Genomic DNA, 16873 nt, shown 5'->3' on the forward strand with positions numbered 1-16873 from the left:
AGGGGCCTGGACAGTGAGGGTGGAGTGGAGGCAGGTTGCTCCCCAGGGCTCCGCATCATTGACTGAGCTCCTTCCACCTCGGGGACAGCAGTGGCTACCCTTCAATCCCCTTTCCCAACAAATGACACATCCTTCCTGGATGAGAGCTCCGACTGAGGCAAGGAAAGGGATGGGGGGGTCGGGTGGAGGACACGGTGTCGGGGTGGACATGGCAGAGGGAAGCAGGAAGGGGGAGGAAGGTGGTAGATCTCAGTGTTGAAAAAGGACATTCTGGGCGATGAGAAGGGGCTTTCACGCTTACATCCATGCCCAGCTGCCCCTTCCCCAGGTAAAGAACAGAGGACCCCGTGGGATTTCTATGTCCAATTCCTCCTTTATTTTGACATTCACTTAGTTGTGACTCCAAGTTATCAAAGATGCAGGGCAAGAAATCTGTAGCAGGAGCAGTGAAGTGGGGGTGGAGCGAACAGGCGGAGAGAGCAGGGTGTCCCCTGCCTCTCCTCTTCCTGTTTAGCGTGCAGTTTGAAAAGTGTCCACATAGTGTCCCAGAGCACAGACTCGGCAGCTAAAAAGTACAGTGTGCTTGAGTGGGGTGAGCTTCCTCTTCCACAGGCAAGGCCCTCGTGGCTGCAGGGAGGCGGGCAGGCAACCTTGAGCCTGTGCCCTGAGCAACGTGCGGCTGTGTGGGGAGGGCCGCGGCCACCATCTCTCCAATGCCCCAAACTCAGATTTTGATGTGTGGGTTGATTTAGGCTGGGAAAGCTCTAGGAGGAGACGGGATTGCACGAGATGCTTTTCACTCAGGGACCCCGACAGATCAGGGCCACGAAGCAGGTGAGAGTTGATTGGATCTTGATCTCTCCCAAGGCGGGCGGTATTGGAATTTCTGGGTGAGGAGGGGCAGCCCCTGCTGCGGTTGTGTGACCGTGGAATCAGAGGGCGGCAAGCAAGGCCCTGGGGCTGGTCATCAGGAAGTGGCGAGGGCGCCCAGGCCCAGCAGCTCGTGTCAAGGGGGCGTGCTTAGCCCAGTAAGGGCTGGTCCCTCCCGGCTCTAAGACAGAGCTCATTACCCCACCTAGAGCTGTCTCCTGGTAGCAGAGAAATGTTATCATTTGAAGTCACTCAGTAGGACGGTCAAACATGTCTGCTTTCCACTGACAGTTAAAATGGTTTTGCCGGCGAATCCTGTGTTTTACTGTGGTCTTTCATCCATTAACACACATCCCTGCACACAGGATCAGGCAGCTGGCAAGTGCATCCAGCCCCTGCCAGGACTGGGGCAAGAAAGTGTGGTCTGGCCGGCAGAACTTTTCAGGGAGTGCTGGCTTCATGGAGTATTAAAGGGTCCTTAGAGTCCACCTGGGCAAGTCTCATTGCCCTGGAGAAAATGGAATCTCAGAGGAGATAAGAGACTGGTCCTAGAGCTCCTCTGATTCTCAACCCTGTGAGCCTTGATTACAGATTGAGATGCAAGGTGACAAGTGCCCAGAGTGATGCAAAAGGTGCGGCGCATTCTCTTCCCCTTCCCCAGCTTCACCCTCCCTGTCGCAAATGCAAAAATCAAGATCTCAGCAGAGGGGCCAGCTCCCTCCCTGCCCCATGCCCTGCAGCATCCGGTGACGCAAGAGAGTCCGGGGGTACTAATGCCCTTAGGAGGTGGGGGGACAGCCACCCCTTACTGTAGAGGCAACTGGGAAACTCATCAGATGCATTCACTCAAGCAGCATAAGGCCACAGCTGAGTTATAACTGGGAGTTGGACCGGGGCTAGAGTGACACAGCAATAAACAGGCCCCTGTCCTGTGACTGGGGGGTGGGTCAGCGGAGGGAGGGCAGCCAGCACGGAATCTGATTGCTAAGTCAAATCCCTCCCATCCTCAGAGAGAGGGCTGCCATCCGTGGTGAAACGAAGGGGTCCTGCTCTGTGGCCTCATGGCTGGATGCCCAGGGAGAACAGCAGGTCTCTGGAGGGGCTTCCGTGGCTTCCATGTGGCAACATTATCCCAGGGGGAGACTCCGCAGGCTCTTCCTGTACCAACCAGCTGGCTGCCGTGGGGATTGGCCGCCACCTTGATCACCTTTCGCTCCTGCTGTCTGGAGTCAGATTTTCCTTTCTAGTTGGTACATCAGAGACCCTTCCGCCCTGCAGCTCCTGCAGGTGGCAAAGTCCTGGTGTGCGCTGTTGGTGACAGGCCTGTGTGCACACACCTGGGAATGCACACGTCCTCGCAGGGCTGCATCCACACACAGTGCTCAGCATGGCGGACCAGGGCCCCAGAGAACATCAGCAGGCTTTCCTTTGCTAAGCTACTCAAACTCTAGTAACATAACTTGCAAAAGGTTCTCCAGCCAGGGCAGCTGGTTCCCGAGGCAGAGAAAGAGGATTTGTGGGGAGACAAGGCTAGACATCCATTTTGGGTGCATTCCTCACAAATAACCTTATGCCACAGCCTTCAAAGTCCAGTCAACGTGTTCTGTGAAGACAGAGGCAGATGCAGATGTGACGTGTTCAGGAAGCAATATCCGTGTTGGAACAGCTACAGGGAGTGCAGTCTCTAGAACAGGCGAAGTACAAAACTAGATTGTGAACTAGCTCTTGGATTCATTTCAGCAAGCAAGTCCTGAAGAGTCCCTTTAACCTCTTCCTCTCCCTTCTCGAGTTCTGGCCTCTCCCTTTGCCCTACACCCCCCTTTCTCCTTTCATCCCCCAAGGACTCCGGAGACCTCCAGAGCCTTTGCTCAGCTTTCCCCTGGTCCGGCAAAGCCAGGGGACTGAGGGAAGTGAGAAGTTGGTGGCAGTGCTGGCACTGGCCAGACGACAGTCCCAACAGAGAAACTGTCTAAGCTGCCAACACGACCTGTCAGGCCGCCACCTGTGGACCGCGGGGCCAGGCCCTGCCCTGGTTCTTAATGCCCTCAATATCCTGAATCCGGGTGAGCCCTCCACTGTGGGAAAAGGAAAGCCAGGAGAACTGAGACCGTCCTTGTGGGCCGTGCTGGGGGGGTGTCATCCGCTGTCCCCATTGCTCCTGCTGGGGCAGCAGCGTTGGTGCATGGTGGGGGTGGAAGGGGTTACACGTCTGTACTAATAGCCCTTGGATTGGTGAAGGCCTCATGGCCAGAGCCTGGCCACGTCATCGGGTAACTCTGGGGCGCTGCCACTTGGAGGGATGGGGGTCCCCCCTCCTTGTAGTATGTGGGAGCAAAGGAGAGCCTCTCGCCTCCGCCCCCGTTGGGCAGCATGTCAGCCGTCCGTATGTAAAAGGGAGAGCTGTATGGGGAGCAGGCGGTGCAGTGGCTGGCCGCCACCCCGCACGGCTGGCCGCAGGGCTCGCTGGTGAGAGGCGCCAGGCCGCCTCGGCCGTCCAGGGCCCGGGAGCTGCAGGCATTGCAGGCGGGCCCTCTGCGGTGTGCGGGCAGGTCGTGGTCCTCCTCCTCTTCCTCGCGTGCATCCTCGGCTCTGCTCCTCCTGCAGCAGTAATACTGAGGGGAGAGTGGGGAGGGCCGCCTGAGCGCCGAACGCCCCGCTCTGGGTGTGCACGGGTGCCACTGAGGACCCTGCGCCGAGAGAAAACTCAACACCAGAGGCCCACGGTCCACAGCGATGTCCTCCCCGCCCTGCAAGACCAGTTCCTTCCCTCTTCCTCCCCCTACTTCCTAGTGCATTGACTGCAGGCGGAGGCTGAGAGAGGCGGGGAGGCAGAGAGGGAGGGACATACAGATCCTACTAAGCACAGGCTGGGGTGCGGGGAGCTGCTTTCAGAGTCTCCCCACACGGTGCCCTTCCCAGCACTCCTGAAATCTCAGACGCGCGGGAGACACAACACAGTGACCCGGTATTTTCCCAGCTCACCCTCTTGGGTGCCCGAAGTGTGCAGGGCGTGAGGGGAACATAGCCCCCTTCTGACAGCCCCCCAACTCCCAGCCCCCTTGACTTACGCCTCCCACATTCCACGGCTTTGGGCTTTGTCGCGCCCGCAGTGGGCCTCCAGGTTCTGCCCCCATGATGGGGAAGTGGTTTGCTGGTGGCCTCTGGCCACAGGCCCAGGGGACTGACCTGGAGCCTACAGTAGCACAGGACGGCGATGATGCAGAGGAGAATGACCGTAGCTAGGATTCCGCCAGTGATCACAACCGTTCCCGCTGTCATCCGCCCGACGCCCCATCAAACTCTGCAAAGACGTGTGCGGAGAGGTGAGGGGCAGCTGCCCCCCTGGGCGTGGGGCCGGGAGCCCTCCTGGAACTTTCTCAGCTGAAGGCATGGGGGACCCGAGAGCAGGGAGGGCCCTGGGCACTGGAACACCAGGGGCTTCCTGAAGACAGAGGGTAGCTGTGGCCTGGGCCAGCCTAACCTGGGGGGCTTGTAGCTGCGGAAGGGAAGAGAGGCAGCACAGAGCTAACTGAAGGTGTGATTCTGCTCTCTGTTTCCATCCAGTTGCAACGGTTCTTGCTGTCTTTCTGCTTTAATTCTCTTCTCCCTCTCCTCTCCCCTCTCCCCTCTGTTCACATCAGGCTTAACCCTCACCTCCTTCCCCTACCCCACGGGGCCGAGACACAGAGAATAATAACTTCTGTTCACTGAGGCCTTAGTCTGTGCGAGGCACTGTGCTAAGCACTCCCCTGGTTATCTCAGTTAACCCTCAAAATAACCTTTTGAAAAAAAAATAACCTTTTGAGATAGTTACTGATTATCCTTATTTCACTCACGATGAACTGGGGCTTTGACTGATGTGGCTGAGTCCACCCAGCCTGGTTCACCCCGGTGGCCACGCTCTTAACCACTGCCCTCTGGGGCACAAGTGCTGATGGTCCCCAAGCCCTTGGCCCAGGTGGAGGGGACAGTGTCTGAACCTCAGAAGTTCCACCCTGGCTCCAACTCATTTGAGGGGCGTATCTCTTCTCTTTCCAATTCTTGGGGAAAACAAGGGCAAGGCGAGCTCAGAGGGAGCTGGCAGGCACATTCTGGCCCCTGGAAGGTTGGGGCGAGGCTGGCCAGACGGGTCCTGCTAATGGGGGCTAACGGGTGGAGGCGCGCTCCGGACGTGAGGCTGTCTGAGGGCCGACTCCCCTTTCGGGCCACTGAACGGGGATTCCCGACCCCCGAGGCACACGGGGACCAAGGTGGGCTGTGTCAACGGAGCAGGAACGTGTGAGGAGACTTGACATCTTGAGGACAGAATGACCGTGAGCACTTACGTTCATAAAGGGAACGGTGACCTGCAAGACAATGAAAGGGACGGAGATGTTGTTAGAAGAGCGTTAGCCTGAAAAAGGCCCCAAGGGTTAGATTAATCCCTGAGCTCCGCCTCACCTCACCCTGCTCTCTCACCATGGGCTCTATCATCAACAGGCCTAGAGGTCCCAAATCTGCAGCTCCAGCTGTGTCTCCAACTGCTTAGTGGACACACTCGTCCCTCAGATGCCCACACTGGCACCTCAAACCCAATTATGACAGGCTGTCATCGCCCTCTCTCCAAGTGGGCTCCCCGCCTCCAACCCCTCTGTTAGTGGTTCCACCAGGGCTGCCACAAAGGGTTTTGCAGGCTGTTGGTTACTCGAAGGGTAAGTGAGGGCTGGAACGCCAGCTGCTCAGGAAGCCGGGCAGCCTGCTGTGCTCACCTGGGGAAGGGGCACCTGTCTTCACCCAGAGACACCATCTCCTCCTCACCATGGTGCTCCTGCAGCCCTGTGTGCACCTGGCTCTGCCTCTAAATCACTCAGAGTGCTCACAGGGCGGTCTGTGGACCACAGCCTGGCAGCACCTGGAAGCTGGTTAGAAATGTAGCATCTCAGGCCCCACCACGGGCCTAATGAGTCAGAACCTGCATTTTAACAAGGTCCCGGGTGATTATTTGCATATTAGAGTTTGACAAAGCTGTGGCATGTTCCCCTAGATGCCCAGACTTTCAAATCCTCAAATTCTTCTTCGGTTTCTTCCAGTCTTCTGTTCTTCACACCAGTTATGACTCTGCACCGTATACCTGCACTGGTGCAAAGGTTTCCTAACAGATCTCGCTGGTTTTGTCTCTAAGCACCCTTCACGTCACCCACAGTTAGCCCTTTGTCATGCCCCTGCACCCCTCTTACTCTGGAGACTTTGTGGCACCACACTGCCTGCAGGACACATTTATCTGGGTGCAGACTTTTAGACTGAGCTTCAGAGGCTTTGCCCTCTCCCACTGCCCTGCATGCTCACCACCAATTATCTTTTCTTCCTCACCGCCCATTGTCCCCCCTGCATGAATCCTCTGCCCATCAGGTAGTCTCAGTTCTTAAGAAGCTTATAGCCAAGTGATGAAAAGACACTTAATATACCTTATGAACCAGAGATGCACAGACCAGGGGCTGTGGGAACACAGAGGAGGGGGCAGCTAACTACTTGGGGAAAAGTTCCATGGAACATGTTATATTTGAGCTGACTCCTGAAGACTGAATGGGGGCTTGTCCGGTAGACCAGGTGGAGAGGGCAGAATGCACGGTCCAGGAGTGTGAAAGAACACAGAGGCTCCGGGAACTGTAAGGACTCTGGGAAGGCTGGGGGTAGGAATGAAGCTGGAGAGGCTGTAAGGCAGGCAAAGAATTAGGATTTAACTCTCTTGAAGACAGTGGGGGTTCCTGAAGGGTCTCAGTAGGGGAGAGCATGCTCTCACTGTCTCCATCTATTTAAATTCTGCCCATCCTTCAAGGCTTCGAGAAGCCTGCCCTGACTGCCTCATCGTGATGCACTCTCTCCTGCTGGAATTCTACTGTAATGCCTTTCCATGTGTCACTTTTCAAATCCTGTCTTGGTATGATGCTTGTCAACGTTCATGTGGGAACATCTTGACTCCTGTGCTAAATTATGAGTCCTCTGGGATCAGGAGTTGCATCATATACTGTATCCTATCCTCCTGCAGCATTATACACAGTGCCTGGCACACAGCGGGTACTTAAAAGTTTGGTAATCATCTCACCATACAGCGTTTCTTTCACGGGCCTGGCAGTAATGACTCTGATCTGCCACCAGAGGGCAGCAAGTTGTATCTCTCCGCTCACATCTGATCTGCAGACCAGAGCATCCTTGTTCAAGACCAATTTGACTTTGCCCAAATGCATGGTGAGCCATGCTTCAGGGTTCAGTGGGTATTTGTTGGGGGCGGGCAGGTGAACCTCAGGCTTAGGAGGACTTACACACCATCACAGCCACACCACTCCACCCTCCTCTGCTTCCCCTGCATGCTCACCCCTGAGGGCTGCTCAGGAGACAGAGAGCCCTAGTGACCTGAAGCTGGAGGGGGCAGCAGTGGTCCACTCTACTGAAAGTCTTGGCCTAGTCCCCTGGGATGTGTCCAGGCTGTTTTAGAGAACGGGGAATTATGAAGCCATACAAGAACAGTGCCCTCCCTTCTCTTTGCCTTCCATGCCTGGCCTCCCTCTTTCAGTACCATGAAGACTGCACAGCAGAAGTGGCCTGGAAATGGGGAGCACTGCAGTGCAGGCAGAGCCACAGGGCTGAAGGCCCATTCAGGGCCCAACTGTGCCGCTTAGTGGACATCTTGGAAACTGACCTTCTTTCTCATGGTAAAAAAGAGATTACCAAAAAACTCAGGAAAAAGATTCATGTATGTGAGGGCCCCTTGTAACCTCTAAGATATCCTTCAAACATAGTTATTTGTGGGGAGAAGGAAGGCCCAGACCTTCTGTGATCACTTAAGTCTGGCCTGACAGTCATAAACCAAGAAGGCACATGTGAAGTGCATGTGGTCAACTAGCCAGCTTCCCAGAGGGCCCAGTCCTGGTGGTGCAACTTAGCATTTAAATTCCCACACCCAGTGGCTCTCTATGATTTCAGGGGTGCTTATTTTCTCTTTGCAACTAGATGCAAATGATCACAATAACTCCCTGAATCTAAACAGCATTCATTGTACAGTTTACAATGTGTTTCCATTTCTGTCCCCATTTATGATGGGCAGGTTCTAAGATGGCCCCAAATGAGCCTCTCCCCTGGCAGTCATGCCTTGTGTACTCACCTCCCCTTGAGGAGGGGTGCCACCTGCGACTTGCCTCTAACTAACAGAATACAGCAGAGGGGATGGGATGTCACTCTGTGAGTAGATTCTCAAAGATTCTGACTTCCCTCTTGTGAGCCAGCTCTCGCCCTGGCTGGTTTTGATGCAGGAAGTTGGATTCTGGGGAGGCCTATGTTGCAGCAAGGAACTGAGGATGGCCTCTGGCCCTCAGTCCAATGGACAGCAGGGTGTTAGAGCCATCAATCCAATGGCCCAAAAGGAACCGAATGACCACTTAAGTGAGAGTGGAAGTGAATCCCTCCCCAGCTGAGCTTTCAGATTAAACTGTAATCCCAGTGGACACCTTGAATGCAGCCTCATGACCAACCCTGAAACGGTGAACCAGCTGGCGTTGCTTGGATTCCTAACTCACAGAAACTGTGAGATAATCGATGTGTGTCCTTGCAAGCTGCTAAACTGTGGTAGTTTGTTATACAGCGAAAGATAACTACCACACCTCCTTTGAACCATACAAAAACCCCACTCACAGGAGGGAAAGCCAGACCTTTATACGATTTGCCTAAAGTCATACAATAGCAAGTGTCTGAGTCAGGACCCAAGGGCCAGTGCTGTGGAGTTTCTGTCACACCAGTTGCCTGATTAATTTCCTGAGGCCTTGAGAACAAGGTCCCTATGTTCCCTCACAGGGCCTAGGAGCTCTGGACAGAATGGATTCAGTAGCGACCAACTCAGGGGCTGAGGGCAGCGAACGAGGACAAACCTGTTGCCCAGTGCAGACCCCCGGGGCCCGCCCTCTGTGACCAGGACTTTCTGGAGCTCCCTCTCCACCAACACCTCTCTCTACCCAGCATCCGGGCACCTTCTCCTGTGCCTCACACTTACGTGAAACAGCTGGAGCAGCGACGGCCCAGTCACGCAGGCTGTACCTGAGCAGACAGCAGCTGGGGGCACGTCATGGCCAAGGGTGTCAGTCCCTGACAGAGAAGAGAGGGGAAGGTCAGTGAGAGCTGGAAAGGGAGGCTGAGAGGACAGACGGGCACACGCTGGCAGCTGGTTGTGACCCCAAGACTCTGGAGTGGACATCCCCAAGGGGCCTTGTTTCCTGACCTCCACGGCTGCCTTGATCTGAGGTCCCTGAGCCTGAGAACCTGAGGTCAGACCTCTAAGGCCACATCCTATCCCGTCCTCGTTTCCTTCCCTCAGTGTCACTGCCCGGAACCCTTGCCCAATGCACCATCAGGACAAGAGCCTCTCCCTGCTCTGGGAAGCGAGGCTCAATGGGGGAAGGGAGTCCAGCTGCCTCTTTCATGCTCCACTGGAGAATGCTGACTTGTTCCCTGGCGGATGTGTCCTTGTTGGCTGCATGGCCGATCCCCCTCTCTCTGGCCCCACACGCCTCTTTCCCATCTCCTTCCCTATTCTTTCCTGGGCCTGTCCGTATTCCCAGTGCCCAGAGCTGATCACTCCTTTCTCTTACTCCAATATCCCGACATCCTCAGGCCAACCCACCAACCAGAAAGTTGGATGGGTAAGTTCACGCTGATGTACTGATGGAGGAGGGGGAGGTGAGACCCTACTGAGGAATCCAGTGTAGTCTAATTACTGGGGGGTCCCTTCAAGCCAAAATTCTTTACCCACTCAACATGGAGCGTCTAGGCCCTACACTGGGAATGGGATGGGGGTGGGGTGGAGGAAGGACGCCCCCTGGTGGTGATGCTGGGCCCCTGCTCACTGTCCTGAGGAGGACATGCCCCACTGGGTGTATTTGTTATTGGGGAGGGAACTCAACCATTAACGGGATGCACTGAGTCACCTTCCACAAGGACAGGGCCAACCACTTCCAGGTTCTCTGCCTCAGCCAGAAGCTGGAGGTCAAAGGACAGACATTTTCATGCCTCAAGGATTGGCACCACAACTACTGAGCCTGTGCTCTAGAGCCCGCGAGCCACAACTACTGAGCCCGCGAGCCACAACTACTGAAGCCTGTGTGCCTAGAGCCCGTGCTCTGCAACAAAGAGAAGCCACCGCAATGAGAAGCCTGCACACTGCAACGAAGAGTCACCCACCCCCGCTCGCCACAACTAGAGAAAGCCCACATGCAGCAACGAAGACCCAATGCAGCCAAAAATAAATAAATTAAATAAATAAATTTTTGAAAAAGCAATGGGGCTGGCACAAGTTTTAATCTAGGGGCAGGGGCAGATTTCTCTCACTAAATACATTTTAAAGTAAAGGGATACTTGGATCATACATCATGATCAAGTGGGATTTATCCCAGGGATGCAAAGATTCTTCAATATATGTAACTCAATCAATGTGATACACCACATTAACAAATTGAAGAATAAAAACCATATGATCATCTCAATAGATTCAGAAAAAGCTTTCGACAAAACTCAACACCCATTTATGATAAAAATTCTCCAGAAAGTGGGCATAGAGGGAACATATCTCAACATAATAAAGGCCATATATGACAAACCCACAGCAAACATCATTCTCAATGGTGAAAAACTGAAAGCATTTCCTCTAAGATCAGGAACAAGACAAGGATGTCCACCCTCGCCACTTTTATTCAACATAGTTTTGGAAGCCCTATCCATGGTAATCAGAGAAGAAAAAGAAATAAAAGGAATCCTAATTGGAAAAGAAGTAAAACTTTCACTGATTGCAAATGACATGATACTATACATAGAAAATCCTAAAAATGCTAGCAGAAAACTACTAGAGCTTATCAATGAATTCGGTAAAGTTGCAGGATACAAAATTAATACACAAAAATCTCTCGCATTCCTATACACTAACAACAAAAGATTAGAAAGAGAAATTAAGGAAACAATCCCATTTACCATTGCCTCAAAAAGAATAAAATACCTAGGAATAAACCTACCTAAGGAGACAAAAGACCTGTACTCAGAAAACTGTAGGATACTGATGAAAGAAATAAAAGATGACAAAAACATATGGAGAGATATACCATGTCCTTGGATTGGAAGAACCAATATTGTGAAAATGACTATACTACCCAAAGCAATCTACAGATTGAATGCAATCCCTATCAAATTACCAACAGCACTTTTCATAGAATTAGAACAAAAAATTTTACAATTTGTATGGAAACATGAAAGACCCCGAATAGCCAAAGCAATCTTGAGGAAGAAAAATGGAGCTGGAGGAATCAGGTGCCCTGACTTCAGACTATACTACAAAACTACAGTAATCAAAACAGTATGGTACTTGCACAAAAACAGAAATATAGATCAATGGAACAGGATAGAAAGTCCAGAGATAAACCCATGCACCTATGGTCACCTAATCTATGACAAAGGAGTCAAGACTATACAGTGGAGAAAAAACAGTCTCTTCAATAAGTGGTGCTGGGAAAACTGGACAGTTACATGTAAAAGAATGAAATTAGAACACTCCCTAACACCATACACAAAAATAAACTCAAAACGGATTAAAGATCTAAATGTAAGGCTGGCTACTATAAAACTCTTAGAGGAAAACATAGGCAGAACACTCTTTGACATAAAGCGCAGCAAGATCTTTTTTGATCCACCTCCTACAGTAATGAAAATAAAAACAAAAATAAACAAGTGGGACCTAATTAAAAGCTTTTGCACAGCAAAGGAAAACATAAACAAAATGAAGAGACAACCCTCAGAATGGGAGAAAATATTTGCAAATGAATTGACCAACAAGGGATTAATCTCCAAAATATGCAAACAGCTCATGCAGCTCAATATAAAAAAAAAATAACCCATTCAAAAAAATGGGTGGAAGATCTAAATAGACATTTCTCCAAAGAAGACATACAGATGGCCAAAAAGCACGATAAGATGCTCAATATCACTAATTATTAGAGAAATGCAAATCAAAACTACAATGAGGTATCACCTCACACCAGTCAGAATAGCCATCATCAAAAAATTTACAAACAATAAATGCTGGAGATGGTGCTGAGAAAAGGAAACCCTCCTACACTGTTGGTAGGAATGTAAATTGGTACAGCCACTATGGAGAACAGTATGGAGGTTCCTTAAAACACTAAAAACAGAACTAACATATGACCCAGCAATCCCACTCCTGGGCATATACCTGGAGAAAACCATAATTCAAAAAGATACATGCACCCCAATATTCACTGCAGCGCTATTTACAATAGCCAGGTCATGGAAGCAACCTAAATGTACATCAACAGAGGAATGGATAAAGAAGATGTGGTACATACATACAATGCAATATTACTCAGCCATAAAAAAGAACAAAATAATGCCATTTGCAGCAACATGGATGGGCCCAGAGATTGTCATATTGAATGAAGTCAGTCAGACATAGAAAGACAAATATCATATGATATCACTTATATGTGGAATCTAAAAAAAAATGGTACAAATGAACTTATTTACAAAACAGAAGTAGAGTCACGAATGTAGAAAACAAACTTACGGTCACCAGGGGATAAGGGGGGCGGATAAATTTGGAGATTTGGGATTGACATATATACATTACTATATATAAAATAGGTTAACTAATAAGGACTTACTGTATAGCACAGGGTACTTTACTCCATACTCTGTAATGACCTATATGGGAAAAGAATCTAAAAAAGAGTGGCTAGGACTTCCCTGGTGGCACAGTGGTTAAGAATCCGCCTGCCAATGCAGGGAACACGGGTTTGAGCCCTGGTCCGGGAAGATCCCACATGCCGTGGAGCAACTGAGCCCGTGTGCCACAACTACTGAACCTGCGCTCTACAGCCTGTGTGCCACAACTACTGAAGCCCGCATGCCTAGAGCCCGTGCTCTACAACAAGAGAAGCCACCGCAATGAGAAGCCTGCGCACTGCAATGAAGAGTAGCCCCTGCTCGCCGCAACTAGAGAAAGCCCGTGCCCAGCAACAAAAACCCAATGCAGACAAAATAAATAAATAAATTTATTTTTTTAAAAAAAGAGTGGATATGCGTGTATGTATAACTTTGCTGTACAGCAGAAGCTAACACAACATTGTAAATCAACTATATGTCAATAAAAATTTTAATACAATAAAGTGATAGACCTTCAGTGAGATTCTGATCAGTAAAAGTGAGGGAAAACACAACTACAGACTAGGAGAAATGAAAATGGATTATTACCACATATGCTGCAAACATAAGGAAACTAAAGGGTATTAAAAACAACCTTATGCCAATAATCTAAAAATACAGATGAAATGAATGCATTTATGGAATAATGTAACCTACTAACATCTCATCAAGAAGTAAATTACTTGAAACATATTATAATGTGAAGAATCAAATATCAAAAATTGACTTTCAAAAAAAAAAGAAAATACCTAGGCCCAGAGGGCTTCACCAGAAACACCTACCAAACATTTAATAAAGAAATCATTCTATCTTACACAAAGCATTCCAATAACAGCAAAAGAAGAAACATTCTAAGTCATCTTATTATCATTTTTCACTAGCAAAAAACAGTAAGAAAATGTAATTTTAAAGACATCATATAGGGCTTCCCTGGTGGCGCAGTGGTTGAGAGTCTGCCTGCCGATGCAGGGGACACGGGTTCGTGCCCCGGTCTGGGAAGATCCCGCATGCCGCAGAGCGACTGGGCCCGTGAGCCAAAATTGCTGAGCCTGCGCGTCTGGAGCCTGTGCTCCACAACAAGAGAGGCCGCGATAGTGAGAGGACCGCGCACCGCGATGAAGAGTGGCCCCCGCTCGCCACAACTAGAGAAAGCCCTCGCACAGAAACGAAGACCCAACACAGCCAAAAATAAATAAATTAATAAAGACATCATATAAAATGATGATAAAATTATTAGGTCCTAGGTATACACATAACACAAGCTATACAGAGACTTTATGTAGAAATCTATAAAATTTTACTTTTATAAAGACTTTTAAAGGTTACTAAATAAATGGAGGGGAGGGGTATGCTAAAAAATTAAAATTAAAAAATAAAGGGATACTAGAAGAAAAAAAATCAAAGTTGCTTTTTGAGCATAAACCATGCAATATGCTTGTTTAACAAACCAGTTACTTATACAAAAATGGTCCACGGAAATAGAAGCACTCTAAGAGATCTGGCCCAATATCTTTACTTTTCTAGATGAAGAAACCAAGTTCAGAGAGGACAAGTGACTTGCTTAACCACACACAGCAAGACAGAGATGGAACTGGAGAGGTGGTGGGAGCAAAGCCTCCTGGCCCCAGTCCAGGGCCCTGCCATTAGGATGCTGTCTCTCCTCCTAGAACATCTGCACTTGTCTCCCCAGGAGCTAAGGTGTCCCCTGAAGTAGGGTTTCTCAAATTGGCTTGATGGTAACAATCACCTGAGCCACATGTTAAAGCAGAGACTCCAGACCTACTGAAGCAGCATCTCCACGGGGGGAGGGGGGCCCAGAATCTGTGTCTTTAACAGGTTTGAGTCTTACTCTCTGGCCCTTTCGGGAAATGATGCAGGAATGAAGGTCTTTGGGAGGATTTCAGGCTGGAGGCAGCAGGGGAGGCGGGTGACCTTACAGAGTTTGTGGCATCATCTGCTGCCCATAACAAGACTGGCTCTGGAATCTGTGTCCTCGGGCCAAGCAGGCCAGAAGGAGGAGGAGGGGAGCGCAAGGAGAACCAAAGTACATGGTGTCTCTGGGTGGGTTGGAGCCAATAAAGAGGTCAGGATGCGGAACCTTATGGCCATTCTTCTAGGGCCTGTGTGTTGGGAAGGGGTTCACTTTCCCTTTCCACAAGGTGCGTTGCTCTGCACCACACGCTTGGATTTCTCTCCATCTGTATTTGATCTCTACTATTGTTTGGAAGGTGTTCCGAGATCCCCAGGCAGCAGGCCTCCAGCCTGATGACTACTGAACAGGCTTGTTAGGAAAGGCAGAAGCATCTATGGGGTTTGTTTCTCCTTGCTGGCAAGATGTCAGGAGACCGGAAGAGATCCAAATAAGAACCCAGGCCACTGAAGGGACAGAGAGTTTGATTTCTGAGGCCAGATGGAGATAAGGAGGGGCAAGGCATTAGGCTATGAGTGGGCCAGAGGGAGCTAGCCTGTGAGGGGCTGGTCACAGGACCCTAGAGTCATCTAACTCAGAGTAGCAGGAAGGGGGAGGCTTGCTCAACGTGCTCCAAGGGGACAGCATTTGAAGTAATGGGATAAAAGTAGACCAAGGAAAATTTAGACCAAATCTAAGGCAAATCTCACAGGACACAAACAAATGTAGCAGGGAGATTGGAAAACTGTCAACCCATGTGGTACAGGGAGGTGTGGGAAGCATTACTGAGCTGCTCCCTCTCCAGTCCTCCAGCCCAGAGACCTGGCCCATTCATCCTGCCCGTCGGGTCTGATGGAACCAGGCTGAGGGCAGGATGAGGGCGTGACGAGGCAGCTACAGGGTTTGGGGGCCTTAACGATTGCACCAGGATTTATTCAGGATCCTTAATCACTTCAGTGAAAACATTCTAAAATGGGCAAGAGGGCCCTGAGGAGGACTCTCAAAAGTCCATTTGCAGGTGATGAAGTGATGCAGGCAGCAGACCTTTTGCTACTTGTGCATGTGGGCGCGGGACTCCACGAAAACCACAGGAGAGCTCCTGGCAGAACCCCGTGGGCTTAGTGAGCAGAATGGGAAATTCACATCCAAATATGCCTCCTATTCTTAATAGTTGAAACACACACACACTCAAGTCAACTGCATCCCACAATATATATGGTTCCTATTCCACATTCTGGGTTTGCTAATTCTCAACTAATTCCTTGGGTGTCTTTGTGAAGTTCCAAGTTAAACTCTTCTAAAAATTGACCTACTTATCAATATATTGTCGTCCAGAGGGAGCAAAACTAAGCAAACAGTAGTTATATCTCGATGAATCGTAATTCTCTCTGCATTACATGCTCTAATTTCTCTGGCCATGGGAGGGGCCTGTGATGGCTCTTCCAGATGAATCTCTCACTTTGCACCCTGTAGATGCGGTGGGGAGGCTTGTGCTGATTCTAAATTGAGCTTCCAACTGCCCCCCAGAAGTGAAGATGGAGACAGGAGTCCCATTTCATCCACTGGCCCCTGAGGGCTGAAGCGGGTGAACACTGCATGTGGCCAGGTTACCCATCAGGGAAGCCTCCAGAATAGGCTGATCCAGATAAGCCATGCTTTCTCAAAAGACAGGTTAAAAGAGAGCAACTTTACACTTTTTGGTGCAATAGGAAAACATATTGTGCAATAGGGAAACATATAATGTTTATATCCTCTGCTTTCTGCTAAACTCTGCCTACCAGCTCATCTCCTGGACTGGGGAGAATAAAAGATAAGTCGGGAGATACCATGCTGTTTGAACTGATATGACCTGACCTGAATACACTTAGACAATGAAAGGAGAAAAGGAGAAGTTCCAGAGCTGGCATGAAAGGTACTTGAAAAACATTCTGGAGAGACTGCAGGGAGGAGCAGACTCGATGTGGCTGCTGTGTGTGTGAGATATTGGGAGAGATGGAAATGGGAAAGAGACTTTTTAAGTTTTTTTGTATATTATGAATGAAATTTATCCCATTGGGACTTCCCCCAAATCTTCACTAAAGGTTTAAATTGCTTTCCACATATGTTTTGCATATTGGATTTGAGTTTCTTTAAATAAGACACCTTGAAGAGACTGAGGCCACAGGCAACTTTTCCTGTTCTTTCAAGGGTTATCATCATAAAGGAGGATGACTTGTCCAAAGAAAAATGATCGGTAGGAATTACCAGTAACTCTCAGAGATGGGAGGATGCCAATTTAGGTAAAGTTGAAAAGAGACAGAGAGAGTAGCATTTATGAACTTCCTAAACAGAAAGACACAAAGAAGATAGGGATTTGGTAGGAAACAT

The 16873-nt window shown here is 49.8% G+C and overlaps 1 protein-coding gene across 2 annotated transcripts in view; it reads right to left on the reverse strand.

Moving 5' to 3' along the window:
• Window positions 1-298: 298 nt before the first annotated feature.
• Window positions 299-16873, reverse strand: part of FAM163A (family with sequence similarity 163 member A) — a 74529-nt gene continuing 57954 nt past the window's right edge. The window contains exons 2-5 of one of the 2 annotated variants that reach the window (XM_082615246.1): window positions 8891-8982; window positions 5196-5216; window positions 4057-4171; window positions 299-3482 (exon numbers count right to left, since the gene is read on the reverse strand). In XM_082615246.1, the coding sequence (XP_082471372.1) occupies window positions 3072-3482; window positions 4057-4149 (504 nt within the window). In that variant the 5' untranslated portion in view covers window positions 4150-4171; window positions 5196-5216; window positions 8891-8982 and the 3' untranslated portion in view covers window positions 299-3071. Of the gene's footprint in view, window positions 3483-4056; window positions 4172-5195; window positions 5217-8890; window positions 9046-16873 lie in introns of those variants that run through there. The other variant, XM_082615247.1, reaches the window with a different exon arrangement.

This window comes from Mesoplodon mirus, assembly GCF_964341445.2.
Source record: "Mesoplodon mirus genome assembly, chromosome: 3".
Taxonomy (NCBI): domain Eukaryota; kingdom Metazoa; phylum Chordata; class Mammalia; order Artiodactyla; family Ziphiidae; genus Mesoplodon; species Mesoplodon mirus.